General features: G+C 47.9%; 3 protein-coding genes across 9 annotated transcripts in view; 1 reads left to right on the forward strand and 2 right to left on the reverse strand.

Moving 5' to 3' along the window:
- Positions 1 to 1,768: 1,768 nt before the first annotated feature.
- On the reverse strand, positions 1,769 to 10,257 carry HECTD3 (HECT domain E3 ubiquitin protein ligase 3). The gene is made up of 21 exons (XM_019716564.3): positions 9,816 to 10,257; positions 9,471 to 9,631; positions 9,093 to 9,185; positions 8,878 to 9,013; positions 8,477 to 8,592; positions 8,279 to 8,392; positions 8,079 to 8,161; positions 7,471 to 7,636; positions 7,165 to 7,246; positions 6,341 to 6,523; positions 6,143 to 6,195; positions 5,923 to 5,987; positions 5,661 to 5,764; positions 5,277 to 5,396; positions 5,071 to 5,160; positions 3,947 to 4,153; positions 3,546 to 3,675; positions 3,374 to 3,448; positions 3,167 to 3,248; positions 2,968 to 3,039; positions 1,769 to 2,799 (listed from the first exon to the last, which is right to left on the reverse strand). The coding sequence occupies exons 1-21, from the start codon at positions 10,182 to 10,184 to the stop codon at positions 2,715 to 2,717; spliced, it is 2,586 nt and encodes an 861-aa protein (XP_019572123.1). The 5' UTR covers positions 10,185 to 10,257; the 3' UTR covers positions 1,769 to 2,714.
- Positions 10,258 to 12,320: 2,063 nt separating this feature from the next.
- On the forward strand, positions 12,321 to 15,782 carry UROD (uroporphyrinogen decarboxylase). Of its 3 annotated transcripts, none has more exons than XM_019716555.3 (10): positions 12,322 to 12,478; positions 13,128 to 13,240; positions 13,361 to 13,440; positions 13,516 to 13,578; positions 13,793 to 13,990; positions 14,116 to 14,277; positions 14,664 to 14,801; positions 14,931 to 15,057; positions 15,138 to 15,204; positions 15,549 to 15,782. In XM_019716555.3, the coding sequence occupies exons 1-9, from the start codon at positions 12,459 to 12,461 to the stop codon at positions 15,158 to 15,160; spliced, it is 924 nt and encodes a 307-aa protein (XP_019572114.2). In that variant the 5' UTR covers positions 12,322 to 12,458; the 3' UTR covers positions 15,161 to 15,204; positions 15,549 to 15,782. The 3 variants fall into 3 exon arrangements, with proteins under 3 accessions (XP_019572113.2, XP_019572114.2, XP_019572112.2); XM_019716553.3 differs by having other exon boundaries at positions 14,957 to 15,057; XM_019716554.3 differs by lacking the exon at positions 13,516 to 13,578 and having other exon boundaries at positions 12,321 to 12,478; positions 14,957 to 15,057.
- An 804-nt stretch (positions 15,783 to 16,586) lies between these two features.
- Positions 16,587 to 27,565, reverse strand: part of ZSWIM5 (zinc finger SWIM-type containing 5) — a 145,151-nt gene continuing 134,172 nt past the window's right edge. For all 5 annotated transcript variants that reach the window (XM_088791099.1, XM_074334625.2, XM_074334626.2 and 2 more), the window contains 3 exons: positions 20,728 to 20,891; positions 20,170 to 20,251; positions 16,587 to 19,436 (listed from right to left, as the gene is read on the reverse strand). In XM_088791099.1, coding sequence (XP_088647225.1) covers positions 18,574 to 19,436; positions 20,170 to 20,251; positions 20,728 to 20,891 — 1,109 coding nt within the window. In that variant the 3' untranslated portion in view covers positions 16,587 to 18,573. The remainder of the gene's footprint in view (positions 19,437 to 20,169; positions 20,252 to 20,727; positions 20,892 to 27,565) is intronic.

The following is a 27,565-nucleotide window of genomic DNA, read 5'->3' on the forward strand; positions in this document are numbered from 1 at the left end:
ACAGTTCAACTCCTGGAATCCCCTAAGGGATGGTGGGCTCTGCCCTCTGCCCCCTGCAATTAACAACTGCAACTGGAACTGGAGCTGAACTGCGCCCTCCACAACTACAATTGAAAGGACAACTTGAATTGGAAAAAATCCTGGAAGTACACACACTCCCCAATAAAATCTTAAAAACAAAAAACAAAAAAAACTTCCAACAAAGAAAAAAAAAAAAGCTTGAACTTAGGTTAAAAAAAAAAAAAAAAAAAGGTTAAAATGAGTAGCCCACTTGTCCCAATGGCTACCTTGGATTACTCCCTGCCTCCAGTGTCTCCCTCTCAACTGATTCTCTACAAAGCCACCAAAGGTAAATCTAACCTCACTCTCTTGCTTGACACCCTCATGACTGCTCACTGCAAAATTCTAAAACGGTCCTCTAAGGCTGGAGTCTCTTCTCTTTTCCCTCCACACTCTAGGGGGACTCAATATGCTTCTCAGTTGGCCTTTGTGCCCAGTTATTCTCCCTAAGGATTTAGCATTTCACTGAGCCCCATTGGTTAGAATCATTTCTGCCTTCTAACGATATCCTTTACTGCTCTTTTGGAGTTCTTAGATTGTTGAATGTTGTTTATGTGGTTATTTGTTTAATATATGTCTCTCCCATTGGAATTTAAATCCCAAGAGGGCAAAAATGATCTGTTCAGCCACGATTTTATCCGCTAAATGTAGTATGGTGCCTGACATTGGTGTTCTAGGCACTCACTGAATGAGGAAATGAAAAACAAGCTACAAATTATACAGTGTGAGTCCAATTTGTTAAAAGAGGGACCGAAGACTCATGTGGCAGGTACCAAACACAGAAACGGACTACCACCTGCAGGCTGGCGCTGACCAGGTCCTTCCCAGAAAACAGGAAGGCGGCCTTGGATGGGACGGACAAGGGGGCGGGAGCTTGCTCGGAAGAGCGGAGTTGGGTGGGAGGGGCGCCGTCTGGGATTCCAGCCCCTTAAACTCCCTAGTTTGGAAGAGGCTGCAGGAAGAATAAGGGATGGTTGTCTCCTGTGGACCACCCAAGGCGCAGGGATTGGGGAGCCGCAAGACGAGGGTTGCCAGGGAGGCTCAGCTGGGGTGTCAGACATGAGTTATGGGGAGATAGGCCTCTGGGTGCTCACAGCCCGGGGACAGGGGTGGTGATGGGGAAGGGCCACGGCCCGGAGTTTCCAGGCAGGGCAGAGCCAGGGCGTACCCTAGAGGACGGCATGGGGAAGTGATGGGTGAGTGACCCCGCGCAGGCCATTTCACTTGGGACCGTGCTTGAGAATGACTGCCCACTGTGAGGGTGAGGGGTCTATATCCGCATGAGATCTTCCATGGGGTACTTGTTCTTAAAGACTGCATTTAGTTGTGTGGCAACTGGAGACAGCATGCGGGTAACAACACTGCTGCCTCTTCAGTAAAAATCCTGACTTGACAGGTCTATCTGCCATCTCAGTGCTTTGTCCTCTACAATGCCAAATTTGTCTGCCCATTTGGTTCCTCAAGGTGGATTCCCACCTTCCAAATCACCACACTCATCCTAGAAGATGCCAGACCAGCCTTCCCCCCCCCCCCCCACTTCTGGGTAGTGGGGTCCTTAATTTCCCTGCTCAGCTCCGAATTTGTTTGCCACAAAGAAATCCACCACTCCCACTTGACACACATCTCCTTGGCTCCTGGCAGGATCCTGAAGTCCTGAAAAGCTTTCTCTAACATCTCCCAGGAGCCCAATAAACACATTCTGAAGGAATGAATTCATCCATTTATTCAACTTTCCCACGTGCAAGACATTCTCTGATGGAGTGTCATGGAGGCTCTTGAGGGAGAGAGGGGTGAGGCAGGGACGTGCATAAGGCCTAGAAGCAGGTTTAAAGTCTAGGCTTTATTTTAGAGTTGGGTAAAGAGGAGCTGTTGAAGATTCCAGAGAGGATATAACTGGCCTTAACTTGTGCAAAATCTTAGGAGACAGCAGATAGGGAGTCAGGCTGGAGGTGATGACGAAGTGATTAACATGGGGTGCTAATGGCAGTGAAGATTTAATGCTGAGTGCAGGTTCTGAGCCAGGGCAGGTAGTGGCACTTCATCAGTTGAGACTGGGTTGGAGGAAGCAGGACAGAACTCACACTTTGAGTATGGAAGGAGAGGAGCAAAAGACCAGTATGTGAGGGAGAGGGTGCCCAGTTGTTGCTTCATTCTTGGGGCAGGTGACCAAGAAGGATGATAATCACTTCCTACCCATCCCTGGTGCCTTGTTTGGGGAGGAGCCTCCAAAGTTTTTAGTTTTGAGTCCAGGCAGAAGCCAGAGAAAAACAAGGAGGAAAAAAAAGGAGGAGCTAAAAATTGAAGCAAAGTCCATGGGGTGGGGAGCTAGAAGCCCCCCTTCAAGTAGCTCAGGCCTGGCAGCTTGTGCTGGGCTTGTGGAAGATTCCCTCTTACAGAGGCTAAAAAATTCAGGAAGCAAGCCCCAGCACACATAGGTAGGGCTTGTGGGTATGCGGGACTGGACCACTAGTGTCAACTCACAGCCCGCCCCCACTCCAACCACACACAGGGGCGGTGTGTGATGGCTTTTTCTGAGTGCATTAGCTTCCTTCCAGAGCGGGAAGCGCAGACCCCAGGTGGTCCAGAGAGGGCGTCTTGCCTTGGGCTAGGCCGAATGGGACTCTGCTGGCCCACGGCTGCCCCCTGGCGCCGACTCACTCCTCCCAAGGGCTCATGTCGGTGTCGATGGCCACACAGTTGTATGCTGCATAGCGGAGCTTCTCCTCGCACACCTTGGCGCTGCGGGGGGTGGGGGGTGGGGTGGGGGGTGAGGCAGCAGGGAGTTGGTCAGTGCGCCAGGTGTGGAGGCCCTTCCATCACTACCAGGGGCGACGAGGCTACAATTTGTGCACTGCAGCACTTCATCCACCCTCCGATGCCACCCCCTCACCTGTTCCTGAAACCCACCTGGCATAGTGAGGCAGGAAGAGGGTGCTGGAGCAGGTGGAAGACTCAGGGAGTGCATCTGTGGTCTCGTAGCTGGAGGCATGGAGGAGCCACAGATCAGGAAGAATCGTAGGGGCACAGGGTAGGGGTCTGACGGGTATGTGTGTGTGGGGAGAGCAGAAGACAGGCCACAGCCCCTTCGGACCTCCTCCACACTCACCCCAGCTTGTCCGGGTAGATGTAGATTCGTGCAGGCAGACGGCTGCGGCCTGTGACAAAGCGTAGGAAGCGGCTCCGGTCCTCTGGATGGAGGAGAAGGAAATCAATGCCCCCACTGGTGGTGGGGGAGGTCCGACAACTTCCAGGCTGCCTCTGTATCCCACAAGTGAAGTCAAACCCAGGCATTACTCTGCCCTCTTCCACTGACCATTGGTGAAGTTATTCAGCGCCTCCCAGAAATACTGAACCCGTGTGTCAGATGGCTCGAAGTCCTCAAACCGGGCTGGTGGGGATAGGGACAAGGCCAGAATTCATTCTCGCATCCTGATAGACACACCCTTGAGCCACCCCGGTGCCCCGCTGCCCTGCCCCACACTCACTGAGCTTGCGCAGAGCATCAACAGTGACCTCAGGGTCCCCGCACACCTTCTTTTCTAACTCTTGCCAAGTCAGCAAGTCCAGTACAGCCTGTGGCACCACCTTCAGCAGACCTGCCTGCATGGCTGCCACCTGGGGAGGAAGGAAAAGGCCTGGCTGAGGAAGAGGGCACAACTCCCAGTGTGTGGTGGGGCCATTTGGCCTCTACTCATGGAGATAATGGGGGACATGGTCTTTGCTCAGCACTGGGGGTATCTGTGTACCCCACTGATAGGCAGGAATGTGGGGCAAGGGATGGTGGGGACCAGAGTTCTTGGGATTGGGCACTGGTAGCCTATCAGGCTGGGCTCTGGCTACGAGGAGCTGGCCAAAGCTCTCTGTCCTTCTGGCCTCTGGGCAGTACCTGCTCTCTGCTCTCCTCTAGCCGTGCCTTCTGCACCAGTTGGATGAAACGGGAACGGTCTTCATAGCCCACCACAATGCCTGTACCCCCGGGGATCAGCTCTACCACCTGCTGGTCACTCAGTACAGTGGTGAATGTTAGCTCCTTCCCAAATTTGAACTCAAATGTCTCCTTGTCCATTCCTTCCATCACTTCCAGGAGCTTCACCTAGGGGTTGGTGAGAGGCAGGAAGGTCAGCTTTTCATAGTGGAAACAGTCCTTGTTTTTCCTCAAGATGCTCACAGGGAAGCAGGAGAGACAGCCAGGCACGGCAGTTCCCACGCAGGCCATGAGGGAAGTGAGGGGGTCAGTACAACGGCTGTGAATGCATCAAAGCAACCTGGAACCGAGCTTGGAGGCCAGGGAAGGCGTCCTGGAGGAAATGGCATCTATGCTGAGATCCAAATGATGGCTGGGGGTTGGCTGGGCCACAAGGAAGCCAGGAGAGAGAACATCTTGGAAAAAGGTGGGAACCGTAAAAGGCCTGAGGAATCTGTTTGGCTTGAACCTGAACGTGAACTAAGTGGCCATGGGTCATGTATGGACTTTTTGGATTCTGCATTTTATCCTAATCCCAGGGCAGAGCCATCGAAGGGTTTAAACGAGGAGAGTAAAATGAATTACTCTGGTTGCTGGAGATCAGATGGGTAAGAATAGAGACAGGGATACTAACATTTGTAGTTAGTGGTTGGGTCAGAAAGGAAGGTGGCCTGAACCAGTAGTGAGATGGGAGTTGTGACAGAATGTGGGAGGTGAGGGAGGAGTGAGGGATGAACCTGAGGGCCTTGGCAGGGGGAGGGTGGGTAATGGGGCCATTCTGAGACAGGGCAGTAGAATAGGGAGATGAAGTGTATGCTGAGCTTCAGGGGCCACCATGTGGCGCTGGTCCAGCAGGCAGATGCATATATGGCTGGGGCCGGAGGTAAGGATTTAGGGGTCACCAGAATAGAGACAATAGTTGAAACCATGGGAGTAGATGGGACTGGAGAGGGATCATGTGTGTGGGAAGAGAAGGTTCAGGACAGACTTGGGGAACAGCAACCTTCAGGGACCGAGCAGAGGCCACGGATCCACGCCCGACTCACCAGCACAGAATCCACAGCTGGGAAGTCCTTGCTCCAGCTCACTTCCTCACCAGAGAGCTGCTTCCACACAAAACCAGGCAGAGCCAGCACCTGGGGGACAAATACTCACTACTGTCTGCTGACCCGGAGCTGCCCAGGTTTGGCTGGCTCTTCTTCCTTCCAGGGGCCAGGGCTGATCTGATGGGGTGTAGATTTAGGCTACTCACCAGGAACTCCTTACCCCGAAGGGCAGCCCCCATCAGCTGTCCAATCCACTCGTATTTGGCAAAGTCTCGGCAGGAGGGGTTGGGCACATACATGTCTCGGGCCTCCCCTGTGCCATTGCCCTGCCCCGGAGACAGAGCTGTCAGCACGGCATGGGATGGACCAACTTTGTTGCCTGAGATTCCCCAAAACTTCCCTGAACACCTTCCACTGGGAACCCCGAATGATCCCTCTGAATGTATAATGGCTCCTCTCTCCCTGTCTGCCCAGAAGCTGCCCCAAGCAACTCGGTCCCTGTTCTGCCCCCTCTAGCTCAGCCTGGTACCTGGGAGGTTTGCAGAGACAGAACAGTAGAAATAACTTGGGAGGTAGAGGTGGGAGGTTACCTGGTTGGCCGTGCGCACAAAGAAGGGCAGAGGCACAGGGGTGTCTGCCGAGCTAGGGCACAGCTCTTCTGACATGTCTGCCAGGCTATCCCGGAAACCACCCCCTGAAATGACAGATTGAAGCCCTCAGCTGGGGCACTTAAGAGTCCCAGCTCCCATAATGGAGGAATAAGCAGGTCCCCTATCTTGGTTAGCTGGTGACCCCAGAAAGCTCCACCACTCTATTTAAGGCAGGACACTTATTATCCCCCCATGGCCTTACCTTGGTCAATGATGCCTTCTGCAATGAATTTACACTCCCACCACTGATCATAGCGCATGGGCCACCTGTAAGTAGGGACGGACCTGTAACCATACTGGGCCAGGTCTTGGGACGTTTCACCAGCCCAGACACCAGCCAGGAGTAGGGGCTACAGAGGGTAATGAAGGATGTGTATGTGTACATATCTGCTCTGAGCAAGTCCCTCACCCTCATGCCATACCTGTAGTCCAGAGGCTTTTCATACTTGTCAGAGGGCTTGAGGCCTTCATAAACCTGGGGGCAGGAGACAGGGCAGGGAGATGTAGAAAAGTCAAGACCTGGCCCCACTCTTGCCCAAAGACCTTGCTCAGGACCCTCTTGGCCCAGCCCCCTAGGCCCCTTACTGCCCTCCCTCAGACCAAACCCAGGTAGTCCAGACCTGGGTGAAGACCGCATTCTTGCAGGCAGGGTCCCTTAAGGGGCAGGCACGGTGTTCCATGGCAAGGCGCCGGTTGATGTACAAGCGTGGCATGAAGCTGGGCTTGCTGCTCTCTGAGTCACGCAGGCACTGGGCCACCAGGCCTGGCCGCTGCCGTGACAGCAGCAGGAATTGCTTCACTTGCTGGTGAGAAGAGGAGGCCAGACCAGGGCCAGCAGACAGTCAGCCTCTGTCCAGGCCCTGGGACCTTCTTTTGTGCCTAGACTGAATTCCACCATTCCAGTCCAAGCCTAGTCCATCCCTGTCCTTGCTTCCAGTCCCCTAGTCCAGCCACCAGGGGGAGCTTTCTAAAACAAAAACGTCCAACTTTGTCTTTACCTTACTTAAAATCTTTCCTATGTCTCCACTCACCTGGGACAAAGTCCGTTTCACAGCCTGGCCCACAGGGCTCTCTGCTACCAGGGACTGCTTCCTTCCCACCCTCTTCCAGCCTCATCCCCATCCACACATATCTGCCTGTATGCTTCTCTCACATCTTCTATTGCTGCCTACTAACTCCCAGTATGTACCTTTTATGCAACCTCTTCCTATCCATGCTGTCACCTCTCCTCCCCTAACTCTTGTGTATTTCACACACTATCTGGGGAACAGCACCCCAGCAACTAAATTTTGACTGTTTGTGCCTGGCTTTCTTCTTATGTACCTAGAGCCCAGCAAAGGTCCAGGACTTTAGGTTTTAAGAATTCCCTGCTGAAGAGTTAACGACTACATGAGCACAGAGAGGAAAGCTACTGCCAAGTCCAGCACTGGATGGGACAGCTCACCTTAATCTCACTGAAGGTGCCCAGCGTGTGGTCCCAGGCAGGTACCAGGTGGTGCAGGACGCTGTCTAGGATCTTTATGAATCTGGGGTAGGTGGTAAAGTAACTGTAGCTAAAGAGTTTAGCATGGATGCAAGACCCCCTCAATCCCAACACACAGGGACAGGAGAAGCCAGGACCAAGGGGCTGCTCTGACTCTTCAAATGGAACAGCTTACAGTATAAGACCTTGGGGACCTCTTCCACATAGACACACAAGGCTCAGGATGGGGGAAAGGGAAGGGTCCGGCAGGCCCAGGACCACAGCTACCTCTGCAGGAGAACAGCTCTGCGGTATAGTACTTCAGGGTCAGTGCCTTCCAGGCGAGGATATCGCACCAAACTGGTTGGCTGGAACAGGTCTGCATTCAGCCCTAGTTCCCGCTGTCTAGATGACTTGATCTTGACCCCTCGAAGACGCACATCAATCCCATCATCTGGGGGAAGGAGTCGGAGTGAGGTCAATTACTGTGCCTGCTGCCTTCTTGGCCCCCCTTAGATCTGAGAATATCTCCTAAATGCTCAGCCTTTTGTCTCCTTTTGCCCCTAGACACTTGGGACCTTTGGGATCCCCTTCTACTTACCTGATTCTGATTATTATATCCTTTACCGTCTACCACTGTAATGTTGGAATGTCTGAGGGTCCCAACTCAGTTCCTCTTCCAGCTGAGCCTAACCAACCACCTCTGTGGCTTTAAGGCCAGTCTATACCTAGTACGTTTCACCCAGCTCAGGCCCCACAGCTTCAAATCCTGGAGTTAGTTCAGCTATCACTTTCACCTCAACTCCAAGCCCATCTGCTTCTCTCCACACTCACGGCCAGCTAGTCCCCATCTACAAACGGGGCTCCCTTTACCTCCTGATAGCCTTAAGCCCCACCTCGGCACTCGACGATTCGGATCTCAATGATTGGGAGGTGGACAGTCATGTCCTCCAGGACACAGACGTCCCCGATCAGGGTCCTGAAGGAGACAGATGTGTGGCACTTTGGGTATCCTATGCCTTCAGGGATTGCTGGGGTTTCACCCAACCTTCCAAGCCAGGCAAGCCCCACCTCCCACCCAGGCCAGCTTGCTCACTCGTCAATGCTCACGTCACTCAGCTTCTTCAGGTTGTCCCCTTCGCCCCCATAGACCACCACCCGCTTAGGCATAAAGTTGTCATCTGTGGTATCGACTGTGAGTAGCAGCTTCCTGGGGGTCAGAGTATGCACATGGGTCTCTGTACACTCACAGACAGGTGGCTCACCTACCCTGTCCTACTCAGAGCCCACTCACTTGACAATGGTGCCCTTTTTCATGGTAAGCCGCACCCAGTGCTGGCACTGCGACCCGTCACTCTCCCAATAGGTGTCTGCATTGCTGTCTGTCAGGCAGGACACGTTGAATTCCTCCTGGGGAGGGGCAGAAAGGTGGAATCAGTGTTTACCTCCACTCCCTGCACTGGAGGTGTACTTTGGGTCAGGAAGCACAAGAGAGAAAACACCAGAGCTGGGTAAAAAGCGCAGCTGGTATAGGTGGAATTGTCTAGGGGTTCCTATAGGATTTCCAAGATGGGGGGCTGGACTGAGTCTGGCCTATGGGGATTCAGATTTAGCCGTTGGTCTAGAGGTGAGGGTTCTGGATCTAGCAAGATGTGACTACATCTTCCTTGGGGTGGGAGGAGTCCCAGCACCCACCGTGTAGGAGGAAACGTCTATGCTCTCCACATACTGCTTCACGCTACCCAGGTTCTCATCCTCCTTGCCCAGGTGGTCGTACAAGAAGTGGATCAGGTCCTCGTCGCATTCGTAGGTCCACGTCGGGGGTACATAGCTAAGCAACCCCAAGTCCCTAATTAGGTCGGGCCCAGACCTGGAGCTCCTTCCTCCCCATCCCATCCCAGCTCACTCACAGTAGCCTTTGTACAGCTTCCGTGTATGCCTCAGCTGGCTGAGGCCTCGATCCGAGGCGATGTGAGTATGTCAGATCTACCACCTGTTCCCATCTGTAGGCAGAGAGTGGGGGTGGGATGGGGAGAAATCAGTGGGCAGCAAGACAATCCCAAGCTCTGGAACCTTACCCAGAGCTCTATCTCCTCCAAACTGCGCCTCCAGAAGCACCCCCTCACCCCGCCCCCTCACCACCGTTCCCTTCAGGCCCCGCCTCTTCCTGCTCTAAACCCGGCCTTCGCTCCATATCCCACCTCCCGGGCAGTGCCAGACTACTTTCCAACCTCTGGGGGCGAGGCCCAGACAACTGGTAGCAAGCCCTGCCCCTTCAAGTGCAGGACCTGAGCAGTGGCCGGTAATCCACACCGAAGAGCTGCTGTTGCCGCTGGAGGTGATCGGGAGTGTCGATGGGTACAAGGCGGGCCCCGCCCTCCGCCGGGCGGCATACCAGCAGCCAACCTTCGTCCAGCCCGCAGTCGCCCAGGTGCTCTGCGAGCTGCTCCTGCCGGGACGCGCCGGATGGGGACAGCGGTCAGGAAACTGCCCAGCGGCCCGCCCTGCCCAACCCAAGTCAAAGGGCACTGAACGCAATGCCAGCTCAATATGGGAAGGAGGGGAGAGGAACAGCTAGGGGCTTCCCTGGTACCGGGGGTCTTTTGCAGGGCCCAGGGCAGGCCTGGGCGCACCTTGGTCAGCTTCACCCAGAGCCCGTGGCCGTTGCACAGCTCCTCGCCCGTGGTGCGTACGCAGGCGCCGCGCCGGAGCTCGATGCTGTCGCGGGCAGCGCGGAGGGGTCCGGAGCCAGTGGCCGGGGCCGGGCCCGCGGCTCCCACACGCAGCCCCAGGCCCTCTGCCTCCCACACCGGCAGCAGCACTCGCGACGGGCCCGCCGGATCCTTGTAAAGCTTGTAAAGCACCTCGCGCGGCACGAAAGCCAGCGCCGCCGGCAGCGGCCGTCCGGCGCGGAGGTTCTGCGCTGCCTCCGCCAGGAAGCGTATTCGGCCCAGCAGCTGCCGCGGGGACTCTAGGGCCGCGCCGGGGCCCGGGCCGGCCATGTCGAAGTGTCAGAGGGAAGCCTACTGACGACCCGGCTCCAGGAGAAGCAGCCGTGAAGGCTGGTCGAGCTTCCCACCACGCTATGCCCCGCCTTCGGCCAGCCTTTACCGTAAGTTCTGGGCTAAGTGCACCCTACGCTCCCGCCGTATTGCTCTGTGTACTCGGATACTCCTCTATATTACCTACCCCTGTGCCTCCCACTCAGCCAACCAGATCCAAGTCCAGTAGTTTCTACCTGATCAACTTACTCCTCCTTGTCTATTCCCATTTCTACTACCATTTTATTCCCACTGTTACTACCCTCATTCAAGCCGCCATCCGTTCCAGCCTGGTTCACTAGAACCTCCATTTTTCTGGTCCTGGCCTCTTGTTTTGCTTCCCCGCCAACAAGTCATACTACAACCAGAAAAATCTTTGAAGTTTTCTAGACATCCTCTTGGGCTCCCCGTCCTAGGGACCATGTGACTAAAATGTTTGGGAGACTAACCTTCTCCCCAGCCCTGCCACTGATAGAGGAGTTATTAGTCATTAAGGCTTGATCAGGTAGTTACTCCTGATCCCAGAACACCAGTGATCATTATCCAGTTTCTCCCAGTAATTCTGAACCAAATGAGAGTAAAAGCTAAGGAGGGAAGGGAGGAGGCAAAAAAGGTGGACAGGTGCTGTTGGTGAAGTACAATCATGGAGGAAAAGGAAACCCCCTCCCCCCGTTTGAAAAGTTTTATTGAGATATATTCATATACCATTCAATTCACCCACTTAAAGTGGACAATTTAATGGTTTTTGATATATTAATTTTAAAAAGTGAGGTAAAATGCATACAACAAAATTTGCCATTTTAACTTTTTTTTTTTTTTTTTTTTTTTTTTTTAATTTTTAAAGAGGGCGCAGCTCACAGTGGCCCATGTGGGGATCTAACCGGCAACCTTGGTGTTATCAGTACCACGCTCTAACCAACTGAGCTAAGCAGCCACCCCCTATTTTAACCATTTTTAAATGTACAATTATCTATTTTCAAAACTTCTTTTTTATCACCCAAACAGCAGCTCTGTATCCTTTAAGCAGTAACTCCTCATTGCCTCCTTCCCGCTGACCCCAGTAAACGCTCATCTACTTTCTGCCTCTCTGTATAATTTCCCTACTCTAGGTATTTCATGTAAGCAGAACCACACAATATTTGTCCTTTTGTGTTTGTCTTATTTCACTCAGCATAAGTTGTAGCATGTATCAGAACTTCTTCTTATGGCTGAACAATATTCCATTGTATGTACATAGAACATTTTGTTTAGTCATCTGTTGATGGACACTTGGATGGAAACTGTGTTTTGATATAGTTTTCAAATAATTGAAGTTATCAAGAAAGAAAGAATAAATGATCCCATGTAATTTTGACAGCGTTCCATTTTTTTCTCTCAAGAAAACTGGGGACCCAGTGCTTCTCTTCCCTTCTCTCCACGCTATTTCTATGCTATCACACTGTTACAGGATAAAGTGAACACATGTACTTCACAAGGGCCTGCATGACCTGAACTCCGTACACATACATCTCCAGTCTCTTTAATTCCACCAGATTGCTCTCCTGGTTCCCATAGTAACCATTTGCTCTTTTGCCTCTTTGTTTTGCGCATACTGTTTCCTCTGCTTGGAACACCTCCACCGCTTTCCCCAATTAAGTGGGGAGCCCTTGCTAGTTACTTCTAGCTTTTTCCTGTTAAAACATTTATTGTTGTGATTGCTGATTTCTGTTTCTTCATCAGTCTGTAGCTCCTTAGAGGAAGGGGCTGCCTTGCTCACCATTGTAATTTCCACAACTATTATAGGCTCTTCTATGTCATATAAATATTTAATGACTTCAGTTCCTTGTTCAGCTTGGTTCTATACTCCACTGTATGCCTGGCTGGCCAGGCATGAGATTGGATTGTTAGAATCATGGACAGTGGTAGTGAAAGTAAGACTCAGACCGAGACTTCGGGATTGTTAGGTCATCAGAGAAGGGCAAATTCCTCATGCCATGGTCATGCTTAGTTAGAGCTAAGTTATTTTTAGGGATGTTTGTTTCTGCGTCGCTACACGGGTCTTTACGGTGAAGTGAGGTAGGGGGTCCTAACGGCAGCAGCTAGGGCAGCCCGGTAGCTGTTGCTGGAGTCTGATCATGTGACTTTCAACATGGCCACCGCCTTGGCTCAGTCCAGGAAGGGGCGGAGCCTGGGGAGGGGGGTAGGCTAAGATTCAGGTTAAAGTAGGAATTGGTTCGCAGTTACAGACGTCTTATCATGGAGGCGAACGGGTTTGGGTGAGTTCTGCGCACTACGCGATGTGGCCAGCGGGGCTTCTGATCTGAGTCTTCCAGCTCAGGGATCTGTCCCTATAGCCCCCTTCCCGGTGGAGAGCCCCCAACCTGAACCCCAGAGGCTGGAATCCCGAAAATCCTCTAATCATGGATTCCAGAGACCTTCATCCCAGGGTTCACCTAGCTGGACTGCGTTCCTCAGATCTTCATTTAGGAGATGCCCCCAGGACTTTCAAATTCTCTACTAGGACCGCTGTTTCGGAACCGTCAATTCTGATCCCTCCTTGACTAACTCCCAGACCCGGAATCAGCCCACTTATATCCCCCCGTTCCTGTGATTTTCTGGTCCAGAGACCTTCGATCTATCCTTTCTGGGCTTTCATTCCCCCAGCCCCCAGTCCTTCCAGTGGCTTTGAGCTGGGGGAAGCTGGGACTGAATGTAGAGTAGAGGCCCCTGTTGGGGCCCTTCTATCCTTGTGCACCACCTGATAGGCAGAGAGGAGGCGGAACCGGGTGTGGAGCCACAGCGTGGGAGCTGGTCTGGAGAAAGCAGATAACGGCACTGGACTGAATCTGCCTTAAGAACCCGAGCCTTCCATAGTTTACTGACACCTACCCACCCTTCACCCCCATCCCAACCCCCCATCTCCAGACCCCAGCCTTTTCCGGAGCTGAAGAATGACACATTCCTGCGAGCAGCCTGGGGAGAAGATACAGACTACACTCCAGTTTGGTGCATGCGGCAGGCAGGCCGCTACTTACCAGGTCAGGGTCAGGGCCTGGGAGTCGAGGTAAAACTCTGGAAGGTGATAAGTTTTTGAGGGGCATTGGAGGGCTCTAGAGGTTCCTCAAGGTTGAGCTTTGCCTTCCTTCTCCTGTCTACAGAGTTTAGGGAAACTCGGGCTGCCCAGGACTTTTTCAGCACCTGTCGCTCTCCAGAGGCCTGCTGTGAACTGACTCTGCAGGTAGGGGTCCACAAAAGAGGGAGGGATTTATGCCCCCAGCTCACTACCTAGCAACCTGTCTTCTATTCCTTATAGCCACTGCGTCGCTTCCCTCTGGATGCTGCCATCATCTTCTCCGACATCCTTGTTGTACCTCAGGTACCCACTCAAACTTGATTCTGGAATGGGTGAAAAAGGGAAAAGACAGTCATGGTTCAAGATGAGCACTTACCCTCACTGGACAGAGGGAAAAACAGGCTGGAAGAGATGGAATTTGGCTGAGCTTTATTTTTCTCTTTCCTCGCATGGGCTGAACAGAACCTTTCCTCCGGAAATTACAGGTTGGGAACACAGATGTTTTCTCCCCTTCCAGGCACTGGGCATGGAGGTGACCATGGTGCCTGGCAAAGGGCCCAGCTTCCCAGAGCCATTAAGAGAAGAGCAGGATTTAGAGCGCCTCCGGGATCCAGCCATAGTGGCCTCTCAGCTGGCCTATGTGTTCCAGGCCATCACCCTCACTCGTCAAAGGCTGGCTGGGCGTGTGCCACTGATTGGCTTTGCTGGAGCCCCGGTAATGTGAAACAGGGCAGGGATTTGGACATGGGGAAAACACTCTGGCAGGTCTGGTGTAGACAAGGAAGGCAGTGTCAGTCTGGCTTCTACACCTGTGACATTTCTCTTTGTATTCTTTTGTAGTGGACTCTGATGACATACATGGTTGAGGGTGGCAGCTCAAGCACCATGGCTCATGCCAAGCGCTGGCTTTACCAGAGACCAAAGGCCAGTCACCAGCTGCTTCGCATCCTCACTGATGCTCTGGTACCATATCTGGTGGGACAAGTGGCTGCTGGTGCCCAAGTGAGTCCTGAAGGAGAGACAAATGGGCTGGGGTTTAGTGTATAAAGAGGACCAGAAGCAACAGAGTTCTCTATACCTGAGAAGGTATGTGTCTTAATGGCAGGCATGAAAGAAGCTTGGCCTGCGGTGATCTGGCTGGAGCAGTTAAATCCACCCTGACTCTGGCGGGTGGCAGGGGCTTAATGCTTTGTGTGTTCAAAGACCAAAGCTAGCACTGGGATCTGTAGGAAAAGGCAAAACTCTTTGACTGGAACTGGGTTTACAGGCTTAGGTAGTATGAGGGGTTGAAGTCACTTGGGGAAAATTGAGGCACATTCTGGGTGTGGGGCCTGAGATACTTCCTTTTTGTGTGTCATATATTTCTCTTCACCACCCCCTAACTGTAGGCATTGCAGCTCTTTGAGTCCCACGCAGGGCATCTAGGCCCACAGCTCTTCAGTAAGTTTGCACTGCCCTACATCCGTGATATTGCCAAGCGAGTGAAGGCCAAGCTGCAGGAGGCAGGCCTGGCACCTGTGCCCATGGTAAGAATGGGGATGGGGTGAGTGAAGGTGTGACTGGAACTTTCAGGATAAGTCCTGTCTGGACTGAAATGACCACTGGAGGGCAGCAGAGGTAGGTTAATGGGCATACTGTAGCAAGGCCCTCTGTAGCCTCCGGGATCTGCCCTTTCCCCCAGATCATCTTTGCTAAGGATGGACATTTTGCCCTGGAGGAGCTGGCCCAGGCTGGCTACGAGGTGGTTGGGCTTGACTGGACAGTGGCCCCAGAGAAAGCCCGGTAAGTAATGGAGGGTGAGGTGGAGCAGGTGCAGCTGCTGTTACATGCAGTCACCAGAATGGCATTGACTCTGCTTCCAGGGAGCGTGTGGGGAAGACAGTGACCTTGCAGGGCAACCTGGACCCCTGTGCCCTGTATGCACCTAAGGTAACAACCAGGGTCCCTATATGTGTCTGTGAGTTTGTGTCTGTGCACTCCCATGGTTGTGGGTATGATTGTGTTATATTGTGTGTTTTTACGATGTCTGTTTGTCCCTCCCCTGTACCCCATACACCATATGAACTCTAGGAATGCAGGAATTTCTTTTTATTGTTGTTGTTCATTTGTGTTAGTGCTTGGCCCATCCTAGGCATCCAATAAATTTTTTTGAATTAATGACTGAATGAGTAACAGAGTAGAAGCATGCCTACATGTATGTGTGCCACTATTATGTACAGGGAGGACAGAGGCTTGCTGGTCCCCCTGTAGCCAGTGCCCTGTTGGTCCCCCAGGAGGAGATCAGGTGTCTGGTGCAGCAGATGCTGGATGACTTTGGGCCACAGCGCTACATTGCCAACCTGGGCCATGGACTTTACCCTGATATGGATCCAGAACATGTGGGGGCCTTTGTGGATGCCGTGCACACATACTCACGTCTGCTTCGAAAGAACTGAGCGTACACCTTCTTCCTCAAGTACCACTAACACAGATGATTGTTTTCAGGGGAATAAAAGTTCCACAGTCTAGTATGTGGTTTTGTTTGTGAAAGATATGTGCCCTTATCCACAGTGCCTTCTTAGCCTCTGCTCCTTCCTTGGGGCCTCTTTCTGCATCCTCTCCCACAAGTCATGGAAACTCAGATCGTAATACATACTATAGAACTTAATGTCAGGGCCCTTACCACCATCTTTCCCTTAGACCTCCAAGCCCCAGAGCTACATGGGCTTGGGTAGAGCTTCCTAACAGCTGGAGCTGTGACATTTGCAGAGAAATGGGGTCCCCACAGCTTATGAGGCCAAATCAACAGGGTTTGTGTCTGGGGAGGGGAGAATAGATCAGAGAGGGGCACAGAAATGGCTATAATACTTCATAGAGGCCTGTCAAGGAAAATGGAATCTAGATAAGCAGGGAGAAGCTGAGACGCCTTCAGCTTTGATAACAAAAAGATGGCAAGACATAAAGACTCACAGCTAGGTTGCTTAGGATTAGAACCTGAGACTTGCATTATTGAGGCAAGACGGCCTCTGAAGCCACAAGGCCTGTGGTGCCTGCTCAAGGCTGTTCTGCCTTCTTTTTTGAGCACGTCCTCTCATTTTCTCAGGATCTTGCTGTTTCTGCCCATCATCATGGTACCTACTTCCTGGGACAAGGCTCTGAGCTGCCTGTGAGCTCTGGAGAAGGGTCTGGTGTGGCAGGACATTCTTCATTTGTCATTCCACATCTCCTTAGACCACTAGAAACCCATTGTGCTACAGGCCTAACCAGCCAGGGCAATGGAGAAGAGAGAAGGGTCCCATTTATTCAGAACACAATTTCTGATGTTAGAAAAATCTTTTCTGTGATCCATGATTTATTCATAGAAAAGCACTGTGAGTTCACTTGCTAAAAAATGGCAATCGTGATACAGAAATGGGAGTGGCTTCTTTTTTTCTAACCAACCTGTTGGGCTAAGAGGTTGTAAGGGCCCATGGCTGAACAGTAAGACTTCAGTAGCCACAAACAGCAGATACAACTTACTGGTTAGTGTGAAAGAGAGGAAAAAAAGGTGACAAACAGGTTGTCAAAGAAATGAAAATAAAGCAGAGAGGTCTTTCGTTCACACTCTAGCTATACCACCCTTTCCCTATCACACCCACCCCCTACTTGGGAACTAAAACATGAAACAGTAAACACCAAGACACTGGCATCCAAATGACTTCTGAATGCCCTTGCTACCTCCTATGACAATTCCAGGCTGAGCACAGGGTCAGGAAGATAGCAGGAACATCATACACTAGAGGTCAGCCAGGGCTAAGACAGGTTGCCCACGAGGGCTAGAAACTAGTCAGAAAGGGAAAGGCCAAATGCATCCCAGCCCTAGCCTCCAAATCAGCAACCAATGGAACCGTGACAAAGCAGGCAGAGGAAGCTTGAGGTAGAGAGGCAGGGGAGGAAAACAAGTTCAAGGTGAGAAGAAAACGAGCTGAAGGAGCCACTCAAGGTAGAAGGGGACTAGTGCTTACAAGCTTGTTAGGTGAGAGAATGGTGAATAAAGGAGGCACAGAGATGGGGAATATGTTTAGCTGGTGAGAGAGACTAAGGAATGGGGAAGAGAGATGGGCCATAAAGAGAAGGGACACATTCATGCAGATCCTCAAACATGAATTCACAGACATACCTACATGTTGAAATACACAGTTACACATATAAAGACAGATCAATGGAGAGCAGGCATACACACAGACACAAACCTGTTTATACATATGTCCTCATGTGTACCCAGATACAATGAACACATATGTATTCTTACATGTTCACAAATGTGTATACCCTTGCACAGAAACCCACAGTACAGCACACAGACGTGTATTCACACAGACACAGATACACATAAATATATGCACACATACAGGCATGCACAGATGTATTTATGCATACAGGCATGTACTTAGCCATACAGATAGATACACACGCACATACATGATTAGAGATAAAACCAGTCACTCTAAGACAGGTGACCAGAGTAGATGAATATTATGAGCTCAGTGGCCTCCCAGAACTTGACTTTCTCCCTGCACTTGTTCCTCAGGAGCTCAGCAGGCTCCTAGAGGCTGTGAGGCTGGAGCAAGAGCTTCAGCGTCCTTGTGGCTTTGGGTGGCAAAAGTCTTAAATCCAGTCCTGGCTCTGCCTTCACCCACCTCTGGGCTATAGGTGCCCGTCTGTAGGCTGGGGTTTCTGCATAGACTAGACTTGGGATTTATTCTAACTGGCCATTTTTCTCCCTGCCACCTCCACTCTTCCACTGCCAACATCTTATACTCTGTAAGGGAAACCTGAGAAATGGTTGTGAGTCTCGTCAGAAAACAAGCCTATCTTCCCACCCACAGCTATTTCAAGTACCCATCAAATTAAAACCAGGATTATAAATAGTTACAACTTTACAATGTAATTGGCAACAGATATACTATAATATTTACAGTACCATAAACGCTTCTGTTTCTCTGGTTAAGCAATCCCTGAGACGGAACAGTGTTCTGTATTTGCCAAGGGAGAGATGCCCAGGACACGCAGGATATAGGGGCGTGAGGTGGCATGTTGTAGGGTTTCTGATCGATCTGCAGGGCCCAGCTCCTCCAGGAACAGTGGGCGATAGTGAGAAGCTTGCCAAGGCAGGCATATTGGCTAAGTTGGACTCTCCCCATGCTTAGCCTGGTGGTCCTTTGGCTTCAGCCACAGGTGCTTAGAGTCCTCTCAGGGTGGACAAATATTTCAGTGTCCTTGGCCTGACCTGATGGTACCTGGGAGCCCAGGCTACCCAGCAGTGAGCTGTCTGCTTTCTCAGCCAAAGCGCTCTCGCACCAGCAGCATCAGCTTCTTCTTGCCTTTGTAGATTTGTTTGAGGTTGTCGATGAACTGGGCAAACTGCAGGTGGCCATCCTGGGGCAGCAGGAAGGTCTCCCGAGCCTTGCTCAGAAACTCAATGAACTCTCCGTAGTGGCGAGGGCTGATGTGTGTCAGGCGTGAGTGTGTGGTGTTGATATAGGCATTGATGGTGGCATCCAACAGCTGGCGCAGTGGAGCTTTGTCAGTGGACATGAGCTTTCCAGAGCTGCGGCGGCCTGGGATGCCAGCCAGGCCAGGTGCGGTCACTGTGCAGCGCCGCAGGATGTCGGAAAGCACTGTGGCACAGTGCACACTCTTCACCACCAGGGGGATGAGGGCTGCCAGCTCATTCTTGCCCAGAGAGTGGCTGAGAGCACAGGCCCAGAGCACATCATTGATGGCCGGGTGGGTGTCCTGGTTGTAGGCCAGGTTGAGATGGCTCATGGCCAGTGAGGCCAGCTTGAAGGCACGGAGCGGGTAGCCACGGAGCTCCATGTAGCGGGCGATGGTGAACAGCTGCGAATGTGTCATGCCACCAGCGGCGGCATCAATGGCGATCTGGTAGGCTGCCTCAAAGGCGATGTGGTCTTTCTCACAGAGTGTAAGGGCTGAGAGGGCACAGCTCTGTGGATCCTTCATAGCACACTGCAGGGCCAGCGTGCGAGCACAGCTCGCCAGCTCCTCCCGCTGTGGATAGTCAAGACTGAGGCGCAGGAGAGTGGTGTGGGACACGGCTGTGGCGGCCACAATGCTAGTGGCCTCGGTGGGGGTGAAGAGTGTGTACCAGCTCTGCAGGATGCTCACCAGGGCCCGCACACCTGTTGGGGACAGCCTGCGCTCAGCCGTGGCCATCCGGGTCCCGAGCCGGGTCTGCCCACATTACCACTGGGGGTCAGAACTTGGCCTGCAGAGACGAGTTCTCCCTCCTCCTCAGCAGCCTGGAGATGAGCTGAGGCACACCAGGGCGAGGGGAGCATCCCGGATGGCCAAACCCTATTTGGGGTCTCTTCCCATCCCTTCCTTCCCCAGGTCAGAGGATTGACGGTTTCAGCAGGTGCTCTTATCCCCTCACAAGGATGGAGCAGCAGACCCTGTGGCTTGCTTGCTCCAAGGCAGGGGTTGCAGACCTGCCTGGGGGTTCTAGCTGAAGTGGGGCCTCTCGGGGTAGTCTTGTGCTGGGGCTTTGGGCTCTAGGTGGGGTCCTGAGTCTCCAAGTTGTTTGGGGTTTCTCAGAAGTACGGACAGGGACTGGGACCAAACCACCAGGCCAACTACCTCCCGAGGGTGGACTCGAGTACTGGTGGTTGGAAATTCCTTCTCAGATATCTTTCTGATCAGAGGGTCAAAATGCTGCTGACATCAGGGTATAGTCCAAGCAGAGAGGGCAGAGCTTAGGCTGGCTGAACAGAGGCCATCTTCTACCAGTAGCCCCATCCTTTCTTAGGCCATCAATAATAGGAATGCCAGAGCCCTAATGATTTGCTGTCCTGTCCCAACAGTAGGGCTTAGGAACTTCTTTACCTTGGGGGTAGAGGGAGGTGGGAGACTCACCCACTTCTGTAGCACATGTCACCAACCACCGCACCATCTCCCGGCGCCTCCAGTTAAGGGTTGATAAGGTCATCCTCATTACCTGGGCAAAAAAGAGGCATTCCCCTGGGTTAAGCATAACGGTTATGAACCCCTCCTGCCTACTTCCCCTTGCCATTCATTTACGCAACAAGAATTTATTGTGTGCTTTAAACAGCCATCTCTCCCGATAATCACAGACAGGTTTGCTTAATTTCTGCAAATCCCTCCCTCCTACAAATCAGATAGAAAGCTTCACTGATGACCGGTAATGAATAAAGTCCTATTACCACACCTTGACTGACTTGGAAAAATGGGGGTGAGGAAGGGAGAAGATATGGATCCCATGAAACCTAAAGCTACATTGCTTCTGGCCTTAACTTCAAAATGGAGCCCAATTTAGAGAGTTCGTACCTTGTGCCTAGCGTAGAAGTTGTGTTCTGGGGACACAGAAAGAACCAGATTTGGCCTATGCCCAGTGCCCCTGGCATCTTATCTTCTACCAGAAGCCTAAAGCTGGAATGGCCCACTCGTCCATACCTGTAACCCCAGCTCCAGCGCCACGTTGAGCAGGGTGCTATCAGTACTACTGTCCGTGGGAGTAGCAATCTTGAACGCATCTTGGGCCAGTTTAAAGATGAGGGAGGAAGAATGGATGTGCTTCTGTATTGTTTCCAGGATTGTTCGGAGCCTCACAGTGTCCCCTATCGGTGCAGAAAGAAGAGGCAGGGACAGGGTCTTCTTTAAAGCTTCCCTGAACAGTCCGCCAATCACAAGAGGTACTGGTTGAACTGGCTGCTGTCAATTCACTGAATACTTCCGGATACTACCATCCTTTCTGGATGATCAAGCTCTGTCTCCAATGAACCCACTGGAGGCTGCTTCCTTCCCCAGGCACCACATGAATTCACTTCTCTTCACCTTTTCATCTGCCTCTACCTCTCAGCCTCCTTTCCCTCAGGCTCTTTAGGTCCCAGAAATAATTTTCACGAACACCTGAATTCTGACAGCTGCTTATACAGGAGACAGGAAGCCATATTATTGCCCCCAAAGTATGTCAGTCCCATTGTTTGCCTCTCTAAAGCAAACAGGAGCTGGGCCACCAGTTTCTACTCAGTAGGCAATGATTCTAAACAAAGTACTAGAGCACAAAGTTAAGGAACATGTCACAGGAAGGGCATGTATACCATTAGAAGTGAAGTTCACTATATGAAAGCAGTATGGTGTATGAAAGACTGTATGTCTTACGAAGGGGTAAAACACGAAATATCAATAGAATAAAAAGGAGATCTTATGTTTTACAAAGAGGTATAGTGGTAAGAATATATAGGCTTTGGAATAAAATACATTGGAAATTGAACCTAGTTCAGAATTTACCAGCTTAGTTACTTCATCTATAAATTGGAAACAATCTTTTAGGGTTGTCGTGGGAATTATAAACAATTTGTGTATAGTTAATATTCTATGTGTCTACTTTTATTAAAAAGATAAGCAGCAGTGTGTGTATAGTGTATGTAAGTGCATACATATGAATAGAAAGTCTCCAGGAATATTTATACCAATGTCTTAGTAGTAGTTATCTTTGGGTGTCAGGATTATGGGAGAGATTACCTTTTTTTCCTGTCATCTGTAAAAACAACTTTAAATCAACAGACTTGATGTTTCAAAAGCAGTTTTAGGTTTACAGAAAACTGAGCAGATAGTATAGAGTTCCCATATGCCCCCTCTCCCCACTTCCGGTTTCCCCTCTTATTAATGTCTTACATTGGTGTGGCACATTTGATGAACCAACATTCATACATTATTAAATAAAGTCCATAGTTTACATTGGGGTCCACTGTGATTATACAGGTCTATGGTTTTTGACAAATGCAGAGTATGATGGATCCACAATTACTGTATCATACACAATAGACTCATTGCTCTACAACTCTCCTGTGGTCCACCTATTCATTCCTCTCCTCATTCTTCCGGCAACTACTGATCTTTTCACTGTCCCTATAGTTTTGCTTTTACCACAATGTAATGTACTTGGAATTATAATATGTACCTTTTCAGACCGGCTTCCTATACTAAGCAATATACATTTAAGGTTCCTCCATGTCTTTTTGTGGCTTGATAGCTCATTTCTTTTTATTGGTAAACTACTCCATTGTATGGATATACCACACAGTTTGTTTATCCATTCACCTTTGGAAGGACACCCTCGTTGCTTCCAGTTTTTGGCAATTACAAATAAAGCTGCTATGAATATTTGTGTGCAAGTTTCTGTGTGGACATAGGTTTTCAACTTATTTGGGTAAATACCTAGGAGCACAATTGCTGGATCATATGATAAGACTTTATTTAGCTTTATAAAAAACTGTCAAACTGTCTTCCAAACTGGCTGCACGTTTTTGCATTCCCAGCTACAATGAGAGTTCCTGTTGCTCACATCCTCATCAATGTTTGGTGTTGTCAGTGTTTTGAATTTTAGCCATTCTAATAGGTATATAGTGGTATCTCGCTTTTGTTTTAATGTGCTTTAATGTGCTAATGACATATGATGCTGAACACCTTTTCACATGCTTATCTGCCATCTGTATATCTTCTTTGGTAAAGCATTTGTTCAGGTCGTTTTCCCATTTTAAAATTCAGTTGTTTTCTTACTGTTAAGTTTTAAGCATTATTTGTATATTTGGGATACAAGTCCTTTGTCAGATAAGTGTTTTACAAATATTTTCTCCCAGTCTGTGAGTTGTCTTTTCAGTTTCTTAGTGTTTTTCACTGAGCAAGAAGTTTTTCATTTTAATGAAGTCCGACTTATTTTTTTCTTTCATGGATTGTTTTTGGTATTGTATCTAAAAAGTCACTGCCAAACCTAGTCACATAGATTTTCTCCTATAGTTTTATAGTTTTGCATTTTACTTTATGTCTATGGTCTGTTCTGAGTTAATTTTTATGAAAGATGTAAGGTCAGTGTTTATATTCACTTTTTTATATGTAAATGTCCAGTTTGTCTAATACCATTTGTTAAAAAGACTATTCTTTCTCCTTTGTCAGAGAACAGTTGACTATATTTGTGTAGGTCTATTTCTGAGCTCTCTATTCTCTTCCACTGATCTATTTATCTAGTCTTTTGCCAACACTACATTGTCTTGATTACTGCAGTTTTATAGAAAGTCTTCAAGTTGGATAGTATTAGTTCTCCAAATTTTTTGTTCTTTAATACTGTGTTAGCTATTCTAGGTCTTTTGCTTTTCCATATAAACTTTGGAAAGAGTTTGTCAATATCCACAAAATAAATTGCTGGAATTTTGGTTGAGATTGTATTGACTCTATAGATCAAGTTGGGAAGAACTGACAAAAATAATATTGAGTCTTCCTATCTATGGACATGGAGTTATCTATTTATTTAGATCTTTTTTGATTTATTTTATCAAAGTTTTATAGTTTTCCTCATGGAGATCTCACATGTATTTTGTTAGATTTATTTCTAAGTCCTTTCTTTGGGGATGCTAATATAAATGGGATTGTGTTTTTAATTTCAAATTTCAATTGTTAATTACTAGTATACAGGGAAGTAATAGACTTTTGTATCTTAAGCTTGTATCCTTGGTATAATTACGGCTTAAAGTTTGTTTTCTGTTGTTGATTCTTTGGGATTTTCTACATAGACAATCATGTCATTTACAAACAAAGACAATTTTATTTCTTCCTTCCTAATCTGTATACCTTTTATTTCCTTTCTTGTCTTATTGCATTAGCTAGAACTTCCAGTATGATGTTGAATGGGAGTGGTAAGAGGGGACATTCTTGTCTCATACATAATTTTCAGGGGAAAGCATCTAGTTTCTCTCCATTAAGTATGACAGTAGCTGTAGATAGATATTCTTTATAAAGTTGAGTCAGTTCTCCTCTACTCCTACTTTGCTGAGGTTCTTTTCTTTTCTTTAAATCATGAATAGGTGTTGGATTTGGTCAAATGAATTTTTTGTATCTACTGATATAATCATATGATTTTTCTTCTTCAGACTGTGGATGTGATGGATTACATTAATTTTCAAGTGACTGAACCAGCCTTGCATACCTGAAATAAATCCCACTTGGTTATGGTGTAAATTCTTTTTTATACTTTGTTGGATCCAACTTGCTAATACCTTGAAGATTTTTGCATTTCTCTTCATAAGTGATATTGGTCTTTCTTGTATTGTCTTTATCTGGTTTTGGTATTATGGTAATGCTGGCCTCACAGGAAGAGTTAGGAGGTGTTCTCTCTGCTTCTATTTTCTGGAAGAGATTGTAGAAAATTGGTATCATTTTTTCCTTATTTCACTGAACTCATTTGGGCCAAGTACTTTCTGTTTGAAAGATAAGTGAATCAATTTCTTTAACATATATAGGCCTATTCAGATCATTTATTTCTCTGTGTGAGAGTTTCAGTAGACTGTGTCCTTCAAGGAATTGGTCCATTTCATCATTTAAGATATCAAATTTGTGGGAGTACAGTTATTCACTATTTTGCTTTATTATCGTTTTAATGCCCATGGGATCAGTAACGATGGCCTCTCTTTCATTTATGATACTAGTAATCTATTTCTTCTCTCTTTTTTTCTTGGTTAGCCTAGGTAGAGGTTTATCAAATTTAATGATCTTTTCAAAGCCATAGCTTTTACTTTCATTGTTTTTTCTCTATTTTTTCCAATTTAAATTTCACTGATTTCTACTCGAATTTTTATCACTTTTCCTACTAGCTTTAGGTTTATATTGCTCTTCTTTGTCTAGTTTTCTAAGGTGGAAGCTTAGATTATTTACTTTATATTCCCCCCAGCTTTACCCCTATAAGGTTAGTTAACACATCTATCACCTCACAGTTACCTTTATTTTTGGGTGTGGTTAAGAACATTTAAGATTTACACTATTAGAAAATTCCAAGTATACAATACAGTGTTGTTCACTATAGTCATCATGCTGTCCATTGGCTCCCTAGAAGTTATTCATCTTATAACTAGAAATTTGTACCCTTTGACTAACATCTCTCCATTTCCCCTACCCCTCTGTCCCTGCCAACCACCAATCTACTGTGTCTCCGAGTTCAGTGTTTTTAGATTCCACATGTAAAGTGAGATCATATAGTATTTCTTTTTCTAGAAAGTCTGAATTATTTCACTTAGCACAATGTCTTTAAGGTTTATCCATGTTGTCACAAGTGACTGCATTTTTATTTTTTTATTTTTTTTAAGGAGGGCGCATCTCACAGTGGCCCATGCAGGGATCGAACTGGCAACCTTGGTGTTATTAGCACCATGCTCTAACCAGCTGAGCTAATTGGCCACCCCACTGCATTTCTTTTCTAATTGCTGAATAATATTCCTGTGTGTGTGTGTACCACACTTTCTTGATCCATTTATCCATCAGTGCACTCTTAGGTTGTTTCCAAATCTTGGCTATTGTGAATAATGCTGCAATGCAATAAACATGGAGATACAGATACCTCTTTGAGAGTGATTTAATTTTCTCTCAACATATACCCAGAAGTAGGATTGCTGGACTCTATATGATAGTTTTGATTTTTTTAGGAACTTCTATACTGTTTTCCATAGTGGCTGTACTAACTTATATTCCTACCAACAGTGTAAAAGGGTTCCTTTTTCTCCACATCCTTGCCAGCATTTGTTATCTCGTCTTTTTGATACTAGTCATTCTAACATGTGTGAGGTGACAGATTATTGATTTATATCTTTCTTCTTTCCTAATATACACATTTAATGCTATACATTTCCCCCAAGCACTGCTTTTGCTGTATCCCACACATTTTGATCAGTTGTATTTTAATTCTCATTTACTTCAAAATATTTAAAAATTTCTCAAGACTTCTTTGACCTATATGTTACTTAGAAGTGTGTTGTTTGATCTCCATGTATTTGGGGATTTTCCAGTTATCTTTCTCTTATTGATTTCTAGTATAATTCCACTGTGGTCTAAGAGCATACTTTGTATGATTTCTATTCTTGTAAATTTATTAAGGTGTGTTTTATGGTCCCAAATGTGGTCTATCTTGGTGAACACTGTGAGCTTGAGAAGAATGTGTATTCTGTTGTTGTTAGATGAAGTATTTTATAAATATTAATTAGATCCAGTTAATTGATAGTGCTGTGCAGTTCAAGTATATACTTAGTGATTTTCTGTCTGCTGGATCTGTCAATTACTATAGAGGTGTGTTGAATTCTCCAGCTTATAAAAGATTTGTCCATTTCTCCTTGCAGTTCTATCAGTTTTTACCTCATGTTATGATGCCATGTTATTAGATGCAAACACATTAAGAATTACTATGTCTTCTTGGAAAATTGACCGCTTTATCATTATATAATGCCCCTCTTTAGCCCTGACAATTTTCCATGTTTTGAAGTCTGCTTTGTCTGAAATTAATATAAGTACTCCAGCTTTCTTTTGATTTGTTACCATGGTATACCTTTCTCCATACTTTATTTTGTTGTTGAAGAAATCTGACTGTGATTAAGATATAATCTTAAAGATGAAAATAATAAACTAGCCAAACTACTGTGCATGCTTTCCTGGAAGAGTATCTTTTCCAGAAACTTCCTACTTTCAATGCAGCTAGTCTGGTAGTGAGTCTATAGGGTACGGAAAGTGAGGGCCAGAGTGTTGACATCACCTACTCCCCTTTTTTTAAAGCCCTGGGTTCTGTTTTTAGTAGAAAATATTTTGAAAGGAAAATCATATAAGCTAGTCATAGAGAAGTTAAATATCTGCTTAAAGGTACTGGATAAAAATGAAGCCCATGCTGTTCAGTGTTTGTACTTGGGACTTATTGGGTTGTTCTAACACTCTTTATTGGTTCATTTATTTATCTATTTAATTATCTGTGGTAAAACATATATATATCTTGCTATTTTAACCATTTTTAAGTGTACAATTGAGTGGCACTAATCACATTCACTATATTGTGTAAATATCGCCGGTATCTATTGCCAAAACTTTTTCATCACTCCATACAGAGGCTCTGTATCCATTAAGCAATAACTCCATTGCCTCTCCCTTCATCCCCTGGTAACCTCTAATCTACTTTCTGCCTTTATTAATTTGCCCATTTTAGGTATTTCATGTAAGTGGATCATAGAATATTTATCCTTATGTGTGTGGATTATTTAGCATGTTTTCAAGGTTGCACCATGTTGTAGCATGTATCAGAACATTATTTATTTTTATGACTTAATACTATTCCACTTTATGTAAATACCACATTTTGTTTACCTATTCATATGTTGATGGACACTTGGGTTGTTTACAACTTTCGGCTATTGTGAATAATGCTTCAATGAACACTGATGTATAAGTGTCTGTTTGAGTTTCTGTTTTCAATTCTTTTTGGTATATA

This window comes from Rhinolophus sinicus, chromosome 14 (genome assembly GCF_057876585.1).
Source record: "Rhinolophus sinicus isolate RSI-liver-muscle chromosome 14, RSI-T2T, whole genome shotgun sequence".
In the NCBI taxonomy this organism is placed as follows: Eukaryota; Metazoa; Chordata; class Mammalia; order Chiroptera; family Rhinolophidae; genus Rhinolophus; species Rhinolophus sinicus.

Coding starts and splice junctions, on each gene's coding strand:
- UROD (XM_019716553.3), top strand. CDS start 12,459: ATGGAGGCGAACGGGTTTGG. Junction 14,802..14,956: donor GCCTGGCACCTGTGCCCATG/GTAAGAATGGGG, acceptor CCTTTCCCCCAG/ATCATCTTTGCTAAGGATGG. Junction 15,205..15,548: donor GTGCCCTGTATGCACCTAAG/GTAACAACCAGG, acceptor TTGGTCCCCCAG/GAGGAGATCAGGTGTCTGGT.
- HECTD3 (XM_019716564.3), bottom strand. CDS start 10,184: ATGGCCGGCCCGGGCCCCGGCGCGGCCCTAGAGTCCCCGCGGCAGCTG. Junction 5,397..5,660: donor TTGTGCGCACGGCCAACCAG/GTAACCTCCCAC, acceptor TCTCCGGGGCAG/GGCAATGGCACAGGGGAGGC. Junction 3,676..3,946: donor TAGAGGAGAGCAGAGAGCAG/GTACTGCCCAGA, acceptor CTTCCTCCCCAG/GTGGCAGCCATGCAGGCAGG.